Below are 21,251 nucleotides of genomic sequence, written 5' to 3'. Positions count from 1 at the left end.
AAAAACTACCACTACAACTTAAACTCTTGTACTACTCTACAAACTGCCATTTCATCAACAATTATTTTTATTATTTTATCATATCATATAATATTATAACAATAATATAGTTTTATCATATTATAAAATAATAATAAAATATAATATATGGGGTTGTTCTCGTATTATTTTTTGTCCGAGTACTCATAAGTCTTTCATGTGTCAAATCTCATCCCCTTTCACCAACAAACAAAAGATAAACCAGGCCACCTCTCCTTCTCTCTCTTCTTTCTCTCTCTTCACTTTCTCTCTCCTCTTTCTCTCTCTACTCTCTACTCTCTCTCTCTTACTTAGCCTGAACTGCCTTTCTGTTTTGTCTCCTTCCTTCTTCTCTTTTACTTTCTCTCTCTTCTTTCTCTCTCCTCTTTCTTCTTCTTCATCTTCTTCATCAAGTACAATTTGTTCACCTACTGTAGATTCTTTAATTCTGATCTTCTTAAATTTTTCTGGGAATTTCTGGGTTTCTCTTCAATTTCACGGATCCTACCGGAATTGAAATCAAGGGTAAATTTTCACAAATTTAATTGATTTTTTTTCGCTTTTTTTTGCGAATTTTGCAATGCAGGAGATCTCTAATTTTTCTCTCTTAATTTAATTTTTTTTTTCCTCGTGAAGAAAATTGAAGAGAGAGAAATTCATGGTGGTGGTGGTAGTTTAAACTTGTACGGTACGTTTTTTTTATTTAATTTAATTAAATTTTGTATTTTTTTTTAATTTTTTTGGTGGGTGTTAAGTAAGAAAATCTGAAAAATGAGAAAATCAAGTTCCGATCTATATGTCCGAATTTTATTTTTAGTGTCGGATTTTCTATAAAAATTAAAAAAAAATAAAATTAAAAAAAAATTCAATTCTTGAATTTCATTTGTTGGTCTGAATTTTTGGAATATTTTAATTTCGTAGCCTGTTCACCTAGTTATATTCCTTCCTAGTATATTATAATGACTAATTGATTGGTTTACTTTAATTTTTTTAAATTAATTAAATTAGACGCTTTTTTATTTATTAATTTTTATAATAAAGTTTTTAAATTGCATAATCTTTCTTGACGTCTTGGTGTTTGGTTGCGGATTATGTAATTTTGGGAAGATGAAAATTGAAGCAGAGGGTTTAAATTAAAATATACAGAAAACGCGGAAATGGGGATTCTTTTTATGATTATGACCCAATTAGAATTTGGTCCGCTTTCAAATTAGGTAGTGGTATAATCTTATAAGATATGATTTTTCGGTGTTAGGGTGAGATACGGGCAATGATGTACACGGGATTTGATCTCGGGTTTCACCTTGAGTCTTTTAAAGAACTAAGCTAGTTGGTATTGACATCTTATGTGATATGATATGATATTAAATTATTAATAATATAAAAAATAACTAAAGTTTTGTTGCTACGCCTACCTTTTACCTGCAAAGTAGCTAATTAACAAGTCCTTATCTTATTTGTTGGTTCTGATCTGTATTCTCTTGTAGTATTAAAAAAAGAAAAATTATTTACTATTTTTATGATCTGTAGTCCTGTAGAATTTTAGTAATTCATCATCAACTTTGAATTTCAGTCTTTGGGTGATGGAATTCTCTCTCCAAATTCTTTTTTTTTTGGGGGTCTTTTACGAAATTCGAAATTTTGATTTTTTTTTTCTGATGGGTTGAGTCTTTAAAAGGAATTTCAGCTTGTGATGTTGGTACATACATGGTACATTTGCTGTGAGATTAGTTTTAATGTGAGTTAAATTATATATCTCATTAATTGCTGAAAATATGTAAATCTTCTGTATTAATGTAGGAATTTAATGCATAGAAGTGGGGTTGAGTGTTTTTTAAGAAAATAGAATTTTGGGTTTTGTTCAGAATTGTCACTAAATTGATGTTATTAGCTGGAGTTCTATCTTTGGGATATACTGTTTCATTTATATTCTTGCTTGTTTAGGCGGCTACTTGATATTTGGTACAGAAATCAGGAAGAAATAAAGATGGTTACTTTGTCATCCTTGGAGAAAATTTCGGCTGTGGGTAAGCTGTCTGATTGCTTGGCAGTGTCCCAGTCTCCCGTGCCCAGAGAACAGAAGATCGACGTAGTTGGAGAAGACGGAAATATTGGTGTGCATAGAGCTCTATCGAGATCTATGAACCAGAATAAAATGACGCGACCTGATGTGTATTTTGATTCGACATACTACAAAGGGGACCGACACCTTGTTGGTGTCGTTGGGGCTCAAAATGAAAGCAGTCTTTTCTCCAGTTCACTCTCCGAGCTGGTTAATCATAAGCGTAAGTTCTGCTGCTTTTTAAATTTTCCTAATATCTTTGAAATTGTCTGATGACTTGCTATACTTATAGTAGTTTTGTCTTTTCCAGTTAGACTGTCATCCAATAAATATGCGTCTCGACAATCTTCTACTGTTGCTCCCCAAATTGACGAGGGGGAGCCTTTCAAATCTCTGGAAGATGGTGAAGGGCAGGCAATCAATAATATTCTTCCCGATGAAGAAGAGCTGTTTTCTGGGATGGTTGATGAGATGGGACATCTGGGCAATGCTAATGCCAATGATGATTTGGAAGATTTTGACGTGTTTACTTATAGTGGCGGCATAGAGTTAGAAGCAGAAGAGAATCTTCAGGCAGGCCGGAGAAATGTGGGTTATCCTTGGGGCATTCACCAGAACCAGCAGCGTTCTGTACATGCAATGGATCATGCTGCAAGGATCCATTCCACCGCGAGACTGTCCTCTGGTGCTTTGGTAGGTGATTCATCACCTCATGAGAATTCTCGCATTTTCAACGGGTATCCTTCTCCGGTTAGGATGCCATCTGTTGGCAATGAATTCGGTCTTAGTGAGGGCAGCCAATCTTTTCCTCAAGTGCAGCTTGATAACAGAGGCATCCCAAATTTCCATCCTCATTCTCCTCAAGTGCCAATGCACAATGTTGTTAATATGATGTCGCAGAACTCCTTGGACAATGTGAATGGCTTTGCTGATGACTTTCGGTCCAGGGTTTCTGAAAAAGTCAACTTGGAATCTCATCATTTGGGGCTAAATGGGCATGCTAGGGAACTCGGCGAAAGTGGTAAGCTATGAGTTTCATTATTGTTTTATATTCCAATACCTTGTTTGTGTGTGTTTGTGGAAGTTATCTACTTTTGACTGGCAATTTTAAACCACTCTGAATGCGATCAGGAATACCTTTAAATATTTCCTGAATATATAACTAAAGGCTTTCATAGAATGCAAAGTCACATTTGGCCCATGGTATTTGATACAATATTTGCAAATATAAGGCTGTAGTATACATGTTACATATTAACTGACTATTAGCAGTTGGAAGAGCTTGGAAATGGATATACCGGTAATTCTTGTTTGTGTTGAGAAAGATGTACCATAGGTGATGCCTAATTGTTTTTTATTTAGGCAACTAATAATCTGATTACCTCTTATATTACCTGTGATCGTGATTTGTTCTATAAAATCTAACAATTTAGAGGAGTTTATGGTTCTCTTACCATCTATGTTTAGCTTTGTTCCTTCATCCGTTTATTCTATTTAATCATGTTATTGTCTTTTTCTGGGAGACAACAGAATATGAAGGATTCTTTTTTTATTTTCCCCCTGGGAAATTTTCTTTTTGGAAGTTACAATGCACTTGTGCTTACAATTTTTTTTTTCCTCAGTTTATGGCTTTTCCCCAAGTGGAGTTCATGCACAGTCTATGGCAAGCAAGTCTAACTCGTATCAGCAACATCATCTTAGATCTTTGCTTATGCCAAACTCCCCTTCCTTTTTGAATAATAACCATGCACATCACCTCGGAAGGCTTTCCGGATCGCCAGGGGCTCCACACCTGATGATGAATATGGTTTCACCAGTGCATCATCTTCAGGTGGGCTCAGCTCCTGTGGCACCAGTAATGAAGGCTTCTATCTGGGACCGACAGCAAATATATGCTGGAGAGTCTCATGAAACCTCTGGTTATCAGATGGGTGCCATTAGGAGTGTCGGTATTCCTGGATTTTCTGCATCACCTGCAAGAGAAATATCTTCTCCTATTAGCTTTTCTCATGTTCATGGAACTGACATGTCAAAAAATGCCGGGATACAATCTCCTCAGCAGATGAGTCACTTGTTTCATGAGAGAAACACAATGAATTCTCTGCCAACATCGTTTGGTTCTCCCAGTGAACGAGTTAGAAGAAGCAGAAATGAAACTAACTTGAGTCATGCTGACAGGAAGCATTATGAGCTTAACATTGATCGTATCATGCGGGGTGATGACAATCGAACAACACTGATGATAAAGAATATTCCTAACAAGTACGTAGTTTTGCATTCCAGTAGCTTTTATTTAAATTCTGGTATTCAAAGGGTGATTTTACTTTTATGGCATTATCTACATGTTAATTTGTTACCAAGTTACTAAATCACTCAGCTGAATCCATGTGGTTATTTTGTGAAGTTGTTAACTTGATTCAACTTGAACTCCCTATGGGTTTCATTGATTTCCTCTTCTAATGCAATGCCTTGTTGACTCTAGGTATACTTCCAAAATGCTTTTGGCTACAATTGATGAGCAGCATCGAGGAAAATATGATTTTATTTATTTGCCAATTGATTTTAAGGTATGGAACTCAACACTATTTTGGAACTAGGAAAAATTAAATATTTCTCTTTCTAATATTCACTTTGCTTAACTGGCAGAATAAATGCAATATGGGCTACGCATTTATCAACATGATTGATCCTATCCAGATTGTTGGCTTTCATCAGGTTTGATTTATGGAAATTTGTGTTTAATTACATAAGAATCTGTCGATTTAGAAAATTAAATAGCAAAATATCTTCTGCAGACATTTGAAGGTAGAAAGTGGGAGAAGTTCAACAGTGAAAAGGTTGCATCTCTGGCTTATGCTCGCATTCAAGGAAAAGGAGCCCTTATTGCACATTTCCAGAATTCAAGCTTGATGAACGAAGATAAACGGTGTCGCCCCATTCTGTTTCACACAGAAGGTCCAAATGCTGGAGATCAGGTTCGACAAATATTCTTTTGTGGCCCCAGCAAAGTTTTTGGAATTTATTTGTACTTCCTTTCCACTTGCCTGTTGCCTTTATGTAATGCCTTTTTTCGTACTACCTTTTCTCTAGTAATTGCCCTTGTAAGTTGCGACATCTGAAGATTAGCCCATATACTAGGCACAATGTTGCTCAGCCTCTTCCTTTTATCTTTATGATTAAAAAAATAACTATTCTCCGCAGTCCATACTTCCACATGATACATAGTTGTCATTTTGAATTCACGAGTCCGATTATTTGAAGGATTTTGGTTGAGATAATGATATTTCCATAGCATGATGAAAGATTACATGAAATCTCTTTAAGACAAGTAACATGTTTCAGAAAATGATGATTGCATTGAGATGTGGGACCTAGTTCATGGGTGGGTTGGGTGGTTGGGGAAGCAATGTAGATGGGTCAAGATCTAGGTAGTTCTGAATGTTAGAACTAAGAACCAAGAGTTGGTAAAAATGCCTTTTTTGCATTGGGTTTATCAGGGTTAATAGTATTCATATAGCTTACCTAATATAGAAGATAAATGAAATTTGATGATGAGTGTAAATTTCTTTATGCAACTCAATGTTGAGCCCATACGTTATTCATAAATGGTTCTGTTTGGAAGGTCATTTATTCTTGTTGACACTTTGGCTCTTACAATTATTTTGCATAGAGTATTGAGTGTTAACTATAATTCACATCAAAGTTTCAACAATGATGCATAGCTAGGCACTTTTATGGAAAAAGAAACCGAGTTAATGCTGGAGGAAAAATAAAAACTCCACAACAAATCGCCAATGGTGTGATCCATGTTGTCTTTATTACAACCTTCCACTTTTTTTTTTTTTTTTTTTTTTTTTTTTTTTTTTTTTTACCATATTTGAAATATGAATTCACCAGCCAACATGTTTGTTGTGATCAGGTTGTCGTAAAACTGGCGCTCACTTGTTTATTTCCTTTTTGTAGGAACCATTTCCGATGGGCACCAGTTTTCGGGCAAAGCCGGGTAGGCAACAGCTGGCTAGCAGCGAAGAGGAAGAATAAGGACTAAGGAGGTGACTTGGAGCCCGGTGTTTGTAGGAGAATGCTGTAAATTTTTTTTCATGTGGCTCTGCATATTAAAACTACCCTTTTTGAAAGCACTGGTGAAGACCTTGCTACTGTTAGTAGAGGAGTAATATTTAGTCTAAAAAAGCCACTTCAATTCAGGTAGGAAATATGAAGTGGCCTTGTTTAAATTCTTTTTTTCTTTTTTAATTTTAATTTCTAGAGTGCTTGGGGAAGCACCTATTTCTGAGGTTTTGGGAACCAGAAATTTTGACCTAATCAGTCTGTGTAACTGGCCCATTTTTGAGAATGTTGTAAATTTTTCATTGGGGGCTTTGGTTACATTTTGAGACTGGCCTTAGACTTTGATTACTGACATCTTTACCTTAGGATTCAATCATCATTGTAAGGCTTCAGTATATGTTGTATGGGAATTAATTTGCTCGACTTTTTTTTTTTTTAATATCGTCTTTCTGACTTGCAATTTTGTCACTTAATCTGTGTGATTTGAATTAGTAATGTGACCACTAATCTCGGTAGCTAGCTAGCTGATGGGTATGGTGACATGGTGTCACTGCTAAAACAAAATTGTGGTTTCATATATAGCAAGGGTGTTTGAGTAATTTCATATGATGTTATCTAGCTGACGTTTAGCATCACCACATGGACGACGATGATGATGATGGATCTCATCTGCACCAACTGTTTCACATGACAAAGTTGTCCTACCACAAGAATTCCTTTGCTTATGGAAATGGTGAAAATTGTACGAGATATATTTCATTTTCGTCCATTTGTTATGATAAAGCTTTTGAATTTCCAAAGGTGAAGGTATCAATCGGCCTTTTCTGGTTCTTTGTCACCATCATGTTATTGTTAGCTTCAGATCTGGAAAAAGATAATATGCTCCATTGATAAGAAAATGCTAAGCAAATTAAAACACCCTACCCCAACTATATTTTTATTTTATTTGAATAAAAGAGAGCTATGATTAATATTAAGTTAATTAAGACCTTGTTTGGTAAACAGCTTTTAGCTTATTTTGTCCAATTAGAGGTTTGATCAATTTAAAAAGTTAATTTGGATGTTTGGTAAACAATTAACTATTAACAGCTATTTACTAAACACTTTTACACAATAAGCTAATTATAACCAGCTAGTCAAACCGGCTAGTCAAATCAGCTAATACAATTAGCTACCTTCGTTTTTTTTAGTTGACACATTTTAACTAAGGCAAGTCTAATTTCACTAAAATAGTAATACTTTGAGGGAAGGAACCCATACGTACACTCTACCCAATTATATGCTACCTTCTTTTTTTTAGTTGATACATTTTAACTTTATGCACTAGTCAATATAACCTACTTTGACTTCGTTTTGTAATTTAACCCAACATATCATAATTCCACCAAAATTAACCCAACATATCATAATTACCGTCATCAATTTTAAAAAATTTCGGAGAAAAGTTAAAGATTTCCAAAGTAAAAGTCTAACATTACTAAGGGCCTGTTCACATTTACTTAATTTCAGTTCAGTTCAGTTCCTCTCAGTTCAGCTTCAATCAGTTCAGTTCAATTCAGTTCAGCTCCAATCAATTCAGTTCAGTTCAGTTCAGTATAATTTAGTTCAGCTCCTAATTTCCCTCTCTCATAAAATATTCATTTTAGCTTAGCTCAGTTCAGTTTAGTTCAGTTCAGTTAAGCTCCAATCAGTTCAGTTCAGCTCAATTTAGTAAATGTGAACAGGCCCTAAATGGGTTCTATACTTATGTTCACCTGATTTTTACTTATCTGAAATTATTAAAACTTATTTTAGTTGTAATATGTACTTGGGCAACTCTTATTAGAATTTATTTTCTTAAACTTAACTTATCTAAATTTATTATACCTGAAATAAGTGAAAATAAGGTGAACATAACAGACCCTAATTGTCTTATATTCTATAAAATTACTACTCCATCCGTCCCTAAATATAGTTCCTATTTGACTTTTCACGGTCTCCAAGACATGTCTTAAAACGTCTATGTCTCCAATTTCATACGCGTAAAAAGTATAAAACTTGATATTAATAAAATATACATTGTGACAAATCCAACAAGATCGCACATGAACAAATAATCTCTTACTCCCTTCGTCCCTTAATGATAGTCCCTTATGCGCAATTTTCACGAGAATTAATAAACATAAATAAGAAGAAGTAAAAGAATATTAGAAAGGTAAATTTTCATTGGTTATGCAAAAAAGTAGAGAGAGAAAGTAATAAAAATACATAGTAAAGCAAAATTTACATGGAAAAGTTAAATTTGCACAAATATTGTTGCAAATTGGAGGGAATTTTGGTAAAAAAAATTATTATTAATGGTACTTGAAAAAAAAAACGGGACTATAATTTTGGGACTTAAAAATTTGGCCAAAAAGGATTAATACTAAGGGACGGAGGGAGTATAAGTTAACAGAAATTTATGGTAAAAGTTTTCAAAGTTTGGCCCAAATAAGTCAAATGAGAATTATATTTAGGGACGAAGGGAGTAGTTATTTTTCTTTCTCTTCTCCAAAAATTTAAATCTTTTATACTACCTCCATTAACTTTTAGTTGCAACTTTGGAATATTTTATATCTCACAATTAATACCCCAATTTTATTTTATTTTATTTTTTTTTTTTTTTGTTTTTGTGTGTGTGTGTATTGTTATGGGATAATGGAGGTCAGGTGAGTACTAGATGAGTTGAAACAATTTATTGTGACAAAGTGGCAAGGGTTATGGCAAACAATGAAACTTAATTAACAATGGAGTTTAAGCTGTAATTTTCATAAACAAGCTCTCTAGTCTCTACAATAAACAAAAGCCTTGTACTTTCTTCTTATCTCTTGATCGAAAATTTCTCCCAAATTTCACATTTTCTCAATTTTTATTTTTGGAAATTTCTCTGGAATAATAAGAATCTGGGTAATTAAATTTCGAGATTTTAGCAACTGGGTATTGATTAAAACAAGTACGTAGTATTTAGGATTTGGGTTATTGAAAATTCAATAAAAAAAAAAAATTGACCTCAAAATCAGGCGTTGATTAAATTTGATCAAAATTTTATTTTTCCTTTTTTTATTTCAAGTAACCGGTTGTTGAAGGTTAAAACTTAAAAAGGGAGGGGATCTTGACCTACTCTAGTACTCTAACTGCAACATACATTGTGAACTTCTACCTTGTCTGCAACTTTGGGCAAAGTTTGGTACCTGATTGTGGTGTTTACTTTCCCTTTATCTCATTTTACAATTTTACTCGCTTTATTTGTGACACTTACGAATCTAGTAAATTGAGATAAAGAAAGTAGTATATATGTTGGAATCTTGAAGTGAGTTTGTCATAGAAGTAACTCTACTAGATAAGAACTCTTGTTATTATTGCAATAAGCATAGAAACACATCTTAAACAAGTTTTGGCCGTAGACATAATTAGACAACACCACTTTTTATTATTGCAACAAGTACACAAACACATGATAATTCATTCATACAATAGATATGGCAGATGACATCTAATCAAACTAGCTATAAAAGTTTGATATGGTTCTGCTTATTTATTGATAAACACGTACTAGTAGGGGGTCTCAAGCTGAAACATGCTGTGGTGTCAATGGTGTCATTAACCATGTTTGGGAGGGTCTTCCATCATTACAATTGAGAAAAGGAGAAAAGAGAATAGGACGTACACTAATCCTTTTGAAATCCATCACCATACCAGTGGCCACATGTAAAATGGTGCCATACGATTGATTAATAATCCAGGGCTCATTAGTCCATCCACCGCATTTAGCCACAGCAATCCTATATTGGCCATATTCGAAACGGAGACACTGGTTTTGGTGTTGTTCCGGCCTAATAGTACCATCCGGGTATATTGCCCACCTTACGTCTTTATTGTTTTGATCACACGCACCCATCTTTACCCTTTGATCGCCATCTATTTTTAGGCAAAGTAAGTTATCACCAACAATCATATTCACCGGTGGTTTCGTATTGCTAGTGGGAAGCCAAACTTGTGTAGGTACAAAGCGATCGTAATCAACTTCAAGATAATACATGCCATCATTATCATATTTTATCGCGGCTAAGGAGAGATCGGATTTGGGATTTTTAATCCTTCCATGACCACTCTGAAATTCCCATTTTGTGGCATCAGGAACAGCACTATCACAATCATAGATCATTACATAGTCTCCTCGAGTGTATCCATAAGTTGTTAAGCACTTTCCTCCGGATCGAATTGTTTGATCATTTCCCATGATCCAGAGTTGGTTTTCTTGGCCGTCTTTGCATTCACTTAAAACTATAGAGTTTCCATTATGATAATCCCCGTCCTTCACAGAAACACACAGGCCATTAAATCCAGTGATGTACACCTTTTGCTCATTCTCCAGGTTTGAACCCTTTTCAATGGAAAGTTCATTGGTGAAGCCCATGCATTGTTGTGGTTGAACCAGTAAGGCTAACCAGCAAGCACATACGGCTATAACCCACAGCAGCTTCATGCTTAGCAACTATATCAAATATAAGCAATTTAATTATGAATTACTCATCAAAACACGAGGAGAGAAATTGTAATATAAGTTTTGAATCGAACTTTAAGTTACATTCTACTCCCTCCGTCCCATAATATACTTATTGTTTGTGTTTTTTCACGCTATTTAAGAAATAGAAGGAGAAAGTGGATAAAGTACATTAATTAAAGTGAAAAATACAATCATAGACAAAAGTTAGAGAGAAAAAGTGGAAAAAAGTATAAGGCATGTGCAAAATTCAAGGGTAAATTAGTAAGTACAATAAATAAAGTTGAAAAATTGAGGGTATAAGAGTCTTTTCATATTATCCAAAAATAGAAACAGGATCAACATTTTGGCTCTCCAAATTAGGAAAACAAAAACTATATTATGGGACGGAGGGAGTAGCATTTAATGTGCATATTCCATCAACTTTTCCTTCTCTTACAATCTTACGTATTTAATTATCATCTTAATCTTTTGATTAAGTAAGTCCGTATAGCATATATAGTATGTATTAGAGCAAATATCAGAAGAAGGTGACGAGTTCAAATAAATCCTACCGGCCACCCTTGTGAAATATTTAGGGCAGAGTATTGGGGGGCCTCATGTTGCATCCATATTTAATTTCAAGCTCAAAGGCAATGATGTGAGACCGTGATAGTGTATATAAACTTTAAAATTCTAACATAATTATCCTTAAATTAACTATCATTATACTCAATTTCATTTCCCGATTTTTTTTTTTTTGGTCAAACTTACTTTGTATTAAACATGATTTTCTTTTCTATAAAAATCTTTTTTTCCAACAAATTAATTGAGTATAGTGGCAGCTAGTTATTTTAAGGCTGACAATTGTAGAAACGTTCATATATAAACCAACTAGATTAGTCTCATGTGTTGTACGGTGGTGATAAGTATTTTTTTCATATTTTTTTTTTATATATTTTGTTGTTGATAACTTTTTAACATGACTAAAAAAAAAGAGAATCCACTTCACAAGACCAAATGAGGTCTCATCCAAAACCATATAGAAATAGGAGAAGTACCCCCTTAACCTTATAAAGTGTTTAAATCTCTGTTCTTTTAACAATATGAGACACTAACATGTGTTGTTTGATAAGATTATACTTCAACAATAAAGATTATCCAATTTCAAATTACAACTAAAATTAGTTTTAATAAAGTATAATAAGCTCATATATAAGATAAAATTAGTTTAATTTTTTTTAAAAAAGCACCCTGTAATAATAAAAAACAAACACACATATATATATATAAAGTGTTGAGAAGAAGAAGTTTACGTACATACATACCTTTAGTCTGCTGCAACGATTTAAAGATAATGAAGGACTGTTTTTTTTTTTTGGGTTTCTTTTGATTAGAAGGAAATTGTTTGTGAGATTTAAGTTCAAGGGAGGGTGGCCATTTATAGGCGTGCCCGGTGAGAGTACTAGTGGACTCGCTGCTAATTAGCAAATAATCAAATATGCATGCATGTTTTTTTAATGCCAAATTTCTCGTACATTATTGTCAATACTTGTTTTTGTATTTTGTAAGAGGTGGGACAACTCCATCTAAAAACTACGTAATTGTTGAGCCCTTTGCATGCATTGGTACGCACTTGGTAGATGTAATCCTTTTGTCTATATTGCTTGTCAGTACGAAGTATTTGATTCTTCATGATTTTTAAGGCATGTGTTAAAAGATAGCGCAAAAACTATACGGAGTATATATATAGAAAAAACACTATACTTCTGTACTATGTGTATTACAAAGCGTGTCAAAGAAAATTTATCTGCGATGTGGTACTCTTTTCTCATACAAATATTCAATTATCATAATACACAAATTTTTTCTACTAAGTATATCTTTTTCCTCGTCACAAGAGTTAATATCTTTATTTCTTTCTATATCTCTACTCATTTTAAATTTCGTGTCTTTCCCTTTATATTGCAATATTAATTTAAGGAATGGAGGATATATTTCATCTCTACAAACTCTTAAATGGACCTGGTTCACATACATTAATTTATTGTGTACCACTAACATTATAAACACAATGATTGTTTCATTAATAAAAAAGAAAGTCACTATATTAAAATAAAGGTTATTATGTTAAAATAAGTCATTTTGGTATTGTAAAGGCTATAAGAGGTTAATTTTTTTTGAATGAATTATTTTAATAAATTGTTCAATATGAATAATAAATGTCATTATATTAAAATTAGGGTCACTATTGTTTCCAAAAAAAAAAAAAAAAAAGGGTCACCATGCTCAACATAACATCGTAGTTCAGATTTATAATAATATATTAAATATCACAGAAGTTTTAAAAAAGGTTCTACGTTAAAAATAAGGTTATTATGTTAAAATTAGGTCACTATATTCAATATAACGTTAGCTACGTGCATATAAACCCCCACAACTACAATAATATTATTGTGGACCAGGTTTACGCAAGTTTTTCCAATTAATCTCATCACTTCTCTATCATAATGTCATTAGTTTCCTCCCACCAAAAATTAATTAATATGTGATTTTAATTATTCAGTGAAGCAAATAAAAGAGTGTGGAAAGAGCACTCATTCTATAAGCAGTTACATATTTAAATTTCATCTACCCTCGATTCCAATGTAATATATCTAATCAAGCGTAGGTTAAAAGGAGCCCCATGCACACATTTATTGATTTTGCAACTTCTGTTTGCTTCAACCACAACGGAAGGAAGGAGAAAATTTGAGGTAAGTGAGAGGGGTATGTCAGTATGTAAATATGGGGATAAAGTAATTAGCTTTAATGGGGTGGGGCGGATGTTGGTCTTCCCATCTCCATCCCCACCAAAAATTTTCATCCCCATGCTCAGGGCGGGTCTAAAATTCATTCTCATTCCCGTCCTGACGGGTACAATTTTAAAACCATCCCCACCACACCCCCCACTTGGATATCCATCCCCACTTAATCCCCAACTAAGACCCGCCTAATCCCCACCTCCCAATACACAATCCAACGTAATTAATATAGATTACAAAAAAAAAAAAAAATTATTGTTAATATTACACATTCTTTTAGGGCCTGTTCACATTTACTTAATTTCAGTTCAGTTCAGCTCCCATCAGTTCAGTTCAGTTCAGTTCAGTTCCAATCAGTTCAGTTCAGTTCAGTTCAGTTCAGCTCTTAATTTCCCTCTCACATAAAATATTCATTTCAGCTCAATTCAGTTCAGTTCAGTTCAGTTCAGTTCAGTTCCAATCAGTTCAGTTCAGTTCAGTTCAGTTCAGTTCAGCTCCAATCAGTTCAGTTCAGTTCAGCTCAATTCAGTAAATATGAACAGACCCTTAGTTATAATATTAGTGCATTATGAATTATTATATCTATTATTTTATTTTACATATATATATATATATATTTATAAAGTAGTATAAAAGTATATAATTTTGTTTTTAAAAGTATATAGATGTGGGTGTGAAGTGGGGATAAGGTGGGTACGAAGTGGGTCGGGTACAACGTAAAATCCACTCCCGCCCCATCACCCACGGCGGGTATGATTTTTATCCCCATCCCCACCCCACCACCCGCCAAACCAAGACCCGCCCCAGCCCAACTGGGGCAGGGATAGGGCGGGTCTCCTACTTGACCCGCCCCACTGACATCCCTAATTCTGTATAAGCTTATATATAAACAAACAAATAAAGGATAAAGGGTAGGAAATCAATGAGAAACACGTTAAAAAAAACAAAATAATACAAAAATCAATCAAATTCCAGAAACAGTGACCAATCATATCATATCATATAACTAATATATAAAGCTAAACTTTTAGTCAGGTTACGAGACAGTGAAACTTGGCGTTTCAACTTTTCGCCAAGTGTCGCGCTACGTTGGATATATTTAGATAGACTTCATAGGATAAAAAAAAAGTTAGTTTAGAATTCTATTTTCAATCAAATTCGGATAGAGTTTTAGGATAAAAATTGTTAATTTTTTAGAGTTTTATTTTTAATAAAATAACAATATTTCAGATGTACAAATTGAATTATAATTTTATTCAAAAAGTATTTTAGATTATAATTCTCAAAATTATTATATAAATTTATTTGTAATATCATAATATTTTTTGGAGCGAAAAAAATAGTTCAAAACGTAAAACATCAATTTCTAATATATATACTAATCAGTTAAAATAATATACTTTAGAATCTAATATAATTTTATTACTATGTAAACCTATCAATTAGGGTTGGGTCATAAGTTATCTCGTATCAGGTCACTTCAGGTTACGGGCCAAGAAATATTCAACCCTTGCCCAATGTTTTGGGTTCGGGTCAACCCAACAAGCTTTGAACATTTTTTTATTTGATTTATTTTTTGCTAATTTTTAATTTTTTTAATGTCATTACATGCGTACTAGATAGCAAATCGTCATAAAAGCACATCAATTGCTAACTAATGATATATTTTAAAATTTGACATATAGATTAAAAACTTATCTTAAAAATTAATAAACAACCCGGACATTGCACAAGCATTAAAATAGTTGTAAATATAGGTAATTTTTTTTTTTTTTTTTTTTTTTTGTGTAAAAAAATAATTAGTGGTGGATGTGGCAGAGGTTGCATAAGATGATATATATATATATATATATATATATATATATATATATATATATATATATATATATATGTGGTGGATGTGGTAGAGGTTGGATTAGATGATCAAATTGTACAGTATTTGCTTTCTACCGTGTCGCTATTTTATGACCTTGGTTATACAAGGTAGTAACCAGTAAGGTACATGCACTAAAATATTGGACCATGTTGTTACGTTGGTTATCGATTTGACATTGATGATTCATGCAACATTTTTTTAAAAAAAAAATTGAAAAGATATGCGGTTCTAAAGTATTTTATAATGATAATTTGAAATATGACTAATATAATATTTTAATGATTATATACTCTCTCCGTTCTAAATTACTCGTAACGTTTTGACTTTTTACACTATTCGCACATCTCACTTGTACCATCTTTTCTATCTATTATTATATGAAAGTCAATGTAACCATGTAAGACATTGTTGGGTCTATTTTAATGTATAGTTTATTAATATAAAATATTTATAACTTTTATAAATATATAAAAGGATATCGATGGTCAAACACGTGCATCGACAAGCGTGTCCAGTCAAAATGTTGCAAGTAAACTGGAACAGAGGAAGTAATTTATAATGACATATAATAAATTATATTATTTTATTTTTAATATAAATAGTATAATCAATATTTATTTTATTTATCAAATTTTTAGTTTCATTCATATGATTTTTATTTGGGAAATTATACCATGTAATCTTGTATTTTATGTGATTTTCTTATACAACCTTAACTTTTACACTAGTTCCTAAGAACCTTAAACTTGCAAAACATTATTAAATTGGATGGAAAATCTAATATCGTTAATAGTTTCACTTTTTTTTTTCCCTCTCCAGCTCAATTTCATTAGTTGAACTCTCTCTCTATTTCTCTCTCTCTCTCTCTCTCTCTATACACACACACACACACACATATATATATATATATACTAGTTTTGTACCCCGTGCAATGTTCGGCTTGTTTATTGAATTTTAAAATAAATTTTTAATCTATATATATGTCAAATTTTAAAATATATCATTGATACAAAACTAGTTAAGAATTGATGTGTTTTGTGAGGATTTGCTATCTAGTAGGCATGTAATGACTAATAATAATGTTGGTGGAAATGTTCGATTTAATACATTAAAAAAAATTAACAAAATAATAAATTAAATAAAATAAATGTTTAAAGCACGTTGGGTTGACCCGAACCCAAAACTTTGGGCAAGAGTTGAACATTTCTTGACTCGTAACCTGAAATGACCCAATCCAAAATGACTCATGACCCGACCCTAATTGATCGGTCTACATAGTAATAAAATTCTATTAGATTGTGAAATATATTATTTTAACTGATTAGTATATATTATAAATGGATATTTTACGTTTTGAATTACTTCCTTCACTCCAATAAATATTATGATAAAAAATAAATTTATATAATAATTTTTGAGAATTATAATCTAATAACTTTTTTGAATAAAATTATAATTGAATTTGTACATCTGAAATATTAGTATTCAATCGAAAATAAAACTCTAAACTAACAATTTTATCCTAAAATTCTATCCAAATATAATTCTAAACTAACGAAATATTGGTATCCAAATATAAAAAATAAAAGCTAAACTTTTAGCCAGGTCATGAGACAGTGACACTTGGCGTTCCAACTTTTTGCCAAGTGTCGCGCCACGTTGGATAGATTTAAATAAGTTTCATAAGATAAAAAAGTTAGTTTAGAATTCTATTTGGATAGAATTTTAGGATAAAATTGTTAGTCTAGAGTTTTATTTTTGATAAAATACCAATATTTTAGATGTACAAATCATATAACTAACATATAAAAAATTTTAGCCAAAACTACGAGACAGCGACACTTGGCATTCCAATAGGATAAAAAATTAGTTTAGAATTCTATTTTCAATCAAATTTGGACAGAATTTTACGATAAAATTGTTAGTTGAAAGTTTTATTTTCGATAAAATACCAATATTTCATATGCATAAATTGAATTAGTCAATAAAATATATATTGGATTATAACTCTAAAAAAATACCAATATTATTATTAGTCATTTACATGCCTATTACGTAGTTTAAAATCGTCACAAATGTACATCAAATCCTAACTAATTTTGTGCTAGAGACATATTTTTAAATTTGACATATAGATTAAAAATTTATCTCAAAATTTAATAAACAACCCGAGCGTCGCACGGGCACAAAACTAGTATATATATATATACTTCTCCTCCCCCGTCTATTTTTTTTTCCTTCTTCTGTTCTATATTTTCAATTTCAAGACCTTGAAACTTAAAACTTAACATTTACCATCCTACATCATCCAATAAAATTTAATTAATTACCAAAATTTTAATGTCTTCTCTAATTTAAAAACCCAACTTTAAACTTAACATTTATTACCATCCCATATTATCCACTAAAATCAAATTAACATCAAATAAATAAAAAAAAAACATATATGTAAAATTTAATAAAAAAAAGGAATCAAATTTGTATTAAGAAAATGAATGAAGAGTTAATTAAGAAGATTTAAAAGGAGTTACTTATTATCTTCTTTTCCTTTTCATTTTTACCAATTTAAATTAAAAATAATAAATTTACTCAACATTGTAATGTTTTTCATCCAATTTAATGAGTTGTTACAAGTTTAAGTTTACCCCAGGTAGTAGTTATACAAGAAAACGCATAAAACACTAGGTTACATGCAATGTAATTTGTAATACTACGTATGTTGTTGGATTAGTCAATGTCAAAAAAAATACTACATTTTTTTTAAAATTAAAGTTACTAATATCTAATTAAAGATATTAATAATCAAAATTGTATCACAAAAAATGTGCAAATTCAAGTAATGCATTTGACAAAAAACTTAGAGAAAGTACTCCATTTCTTATAAATTTTTTTTCCTTACATTCCTTACCTTCAAATAATCCAGTATCTCTAACGAAATAAACACCACTCACACGATGTTATAAATCTTACAACAACTTCAAAAGTTCAAATCAACCAAATTAAACAAAACCCCAAACCCCGGTCCGGTTAAAGTGTTGCTTTTACTCCGTTACAATAAAAAAGGAGAGATTATATTCTTTAATTGTTACTTTATCTCTAAACTTGATGAGTTCTTAGACATAATTAAACAACACTTTTTTTTATTATTACAACAAGTACACAAACATATCATACAGAAGATATAGCATATGATAACATGGAATCAAACTATATATAAAAGTTTGATCTGGTTCTGCTTATTTATTATAAACACTGGTAGAAGGTATCAAACTATATAAGTTTGATCTTGTTCTAGATGTGATCCGACGACCCGTGTGCGAGATCCGTGAAAACCCTATCGTCTAGCTAAGCACCTACACAGGAAATAAGGATTAGCTAACCCCGGGGTGGGTCAGGGGATAACCACTTCGATGACAAAGTCAGAAAGTGTTTAAGAAGAAGAAGAAAAAGAAATGATATCATGAGATAGAGAGAGAGAGAGAGAGAGAGAGAGAGAGAATAATAAATGCTACCTTTTAATATGGGATAAACCTACCTATTAATAGTGATCTCAACTGCCAGGTGGCTGCATGCCATGCAAATTACATTCGTGCTAAGTGTTGGCTGGTTGACGACACGTGTTGCCCAACGACCAGCTGTTATCTATGCCGTTATGGGTATACGCCGACATAGTCAATATAGCATTTAATTCGTACATGGTCAATTTATAAGGGTGGTGATGTCGGCCTAAATTATGTTGTTATCGGTACCTTTGTATGGGGCCCGATTATGATAGAAAATACGGACTGCGATCAGTTATGTATTTTTGTAAATCTAAATACGGTCTGCGAACCGTTGCGTATTTTTGTACCTTAATATTCAGATTAATCCTAGTCGTAGTTGCTAGTAATTGCATAAATGATGGTAATGTCTTGAAGATGGCGTTTCTAAAGAAGATGATGCCATAAAGTTGCAATGAAGACCCTAGAAGACTTGAAGATTCAAGGGGTCATGCTAGTTTCCAAATGCATCTTTTACTTATGTTTTTGATATATATTTATGTTTAAATTATATATGAATGATATGTTAGATGCTTGTTTAGGATTTTAAATGTTGCGATGATTAATTAAGTTCACTTAAATCAACCAACATAGAAACCTTAGCTCCCTAAAATATTGAGTCAAATTTGCCATTCCAAAATAACACTTACTGAACTAATGAGAATTTTGATGGGCTACGCCAAAGCGAGGCATCACCTTTTTCCTAGGGACGTAAAGGTATACCGGGTATACATGCTGATTTTGGTTAAACTCAACGATATCAGTAAGGAGTCCTTAAATGTCGTGGCAATGGCGATAAACGTCATAAAGCATTAAATGCGACGTATTATCGAACCAAGAATAGCTTAGAGCTATAGAAAGGAGTTGCTTACCTTAGAATAGTAAGTGTTAAGACAAGCCATAGCATGCTTAATCACTCATTGATTCTTTGGATCTTGGAATCATTTTATTCTCGCCAAATGGGGATGTGTGAATAAAATGCTTAATAAGCTTGAAAATTGCATGAATGCTTTAAAATTCAAACTTATTGTTTCATGAATGGTTTTTCATTTCAAATTCTTTCAATTGTAGAAACATGTCTACGAATAACTCAAACAGCCAATTTTCCTTACACTCAATTCTCGACAAGGAGAAACTGAGTGGGCCAAATTTTCTTGATTGGCAAAGGAACTTGCGTATAGTTCTCAGGAAAGAAAAAAAGGAATACGTCCTTGATGAGGAAATGCCCGAGACTCCCAATGAGGAAGTCACTCAGGCTGCCCTAAACTGATGGCAAACTGCCAATTGAGATGTCAAATGCATCATGTTGGCCACAATGTCTCCCGACCTTCAAAAGACTTTCTTTGAGAAGGAGACGACTTTTGAGATCATTTCAGAACTTCAGAATATGTTCCAAGAGCAGGCCCGAACTGAAAGGTTCGAAACTCATAGGTAGATCCTTGAGAGCAAGCTCAAGAAAGGAGAGCCAGTCAACCCACATGTACTCAAAATGATCAGTTTATTTGATTCGACCAAGATGGCAATAGACATCATTCTCCATTCGCTGTGCAAAGGTTATGATCAGTTCAAGATGAACTATAATATGCACAACATGGAGAAAACCCTCATCGAGCTTCATGGTATGTTGAAGCAAGTCGAGCATACGCTCAAGGATGAGGGGAAGCATGATATGCTTATGGTTAAGAAGGGCAAGCCGTTTAAGTGCTCGGGCAAGAAGAATAAAGGCTTTAAGGGGAAGGGTAAGAAGACCTTTCCACCTAAGTCAAAAGCTACCAAGGACCTCAAGGACAAGAAGGTAGCCTCTTCTAAATCTGATTCCGAATGTTTCCATTGCAAGAAGAAGGGACATTGGAAGAGAGATTGCCTCAAATTTAAGGAAGCTAAGAAGAAAGGAACCGTTGCTTCTGGATCAGGTATTTTCGTTATAGACTTAAACTTCGCAAGCACAACATCATGGGTATTAGATACCGGATGTGGCTCACACCTTTGTTCCAATTCTCAGGGACTAAGGAAAACTAGAAGGCTAGAGAAGGGAGAGGTTGAACTCCGGGTCGGCAATGGAGCCAGAATTGCAGCCATATCCGTGAGAACTCTCAGTTTGTCTTTGCCCTCCGGGCTAGTTCTAAAACTTGAAAATTGTTATCATGTTCCGAACGTTACCAAAAACATCATTTCAATTTCGGCGTTGGAAGCTAAAGGATTTGAATTTCGAGTAAAAGACAATACATGTTCATTTTATCTCGATAATGTTTTTTTTATGGTACCGCACATTCTGAAAATGGTCTTTATGTGCTTTCTTTAGACAAACATGTTTATAATGTTAATGATACCACCAAAAGACTTAAGACCGTTGAGTCAAATCAGACATACTTGTGGCATTGTT

General features: G+C 32.8%; 1 protein-coding gene across 2 annotated transcripts; it reads left to right on the top strand.

The window, feature by feature from the left end:
• Nucleotides 1–210: 210 nt before the first annotated feature.
• On the top strand, nt 211–6,578 carry LOC145567398 (protein MEI2-like 4). Of its 2 annotated transcripts, none has more exons than XM_081626663.1 (9): nt 211–543; nt 655–706; nt 1,987–2,303; nt 2,391–3,101; nt 3,703–4,342; nt 4,563–4,647; nt 4,727–4,795; nt 4,876–5,055; nt 6,044–6,578. In XM_081626663.1, exons 3-9 carry the CDS (start codon nt 2,006–2,008, stop codon nt 6,119–6,121), a joined length of 2,061 nt encoding a protein of 686 aa, XP_081482789.1. In that variant the 5' UTR covers nt 211–543; nt 655–706; nt 1,987–2,005; the 3' UTR covers nt 6,122–6,578. The 2 variants fall into 2 exon arrangements, with proteins under 2 accessions (XP_081482789.1, XP_081482788.1); XM_081626662.1 differs by having other exon boundaries at nt 1,963–2,303.
• The last annotated feature ends 14,673 nt before the right edge of the window (nt 6,579–21,251 follow it).

Source organism: Chenopodium album, chromosome 11, assembly GCF_948465745.1.
Source record: "Chenopodium album chromosome 11, dcCheAlbu1.1, whole genome shotgun sequence".
Lineage (NCBI taxonomy): Eukaryota > Viridiplantae > Streptophyta > Magnoliopsida > Caryophyllales > Amaranthaceae > Chenopodium > Chenopodium album.
The sequence above is the reverse complement of the archived record's forward strand: the minus strand, read 5'-3'. Positions and strand labels throughout refer to the sequence as shown.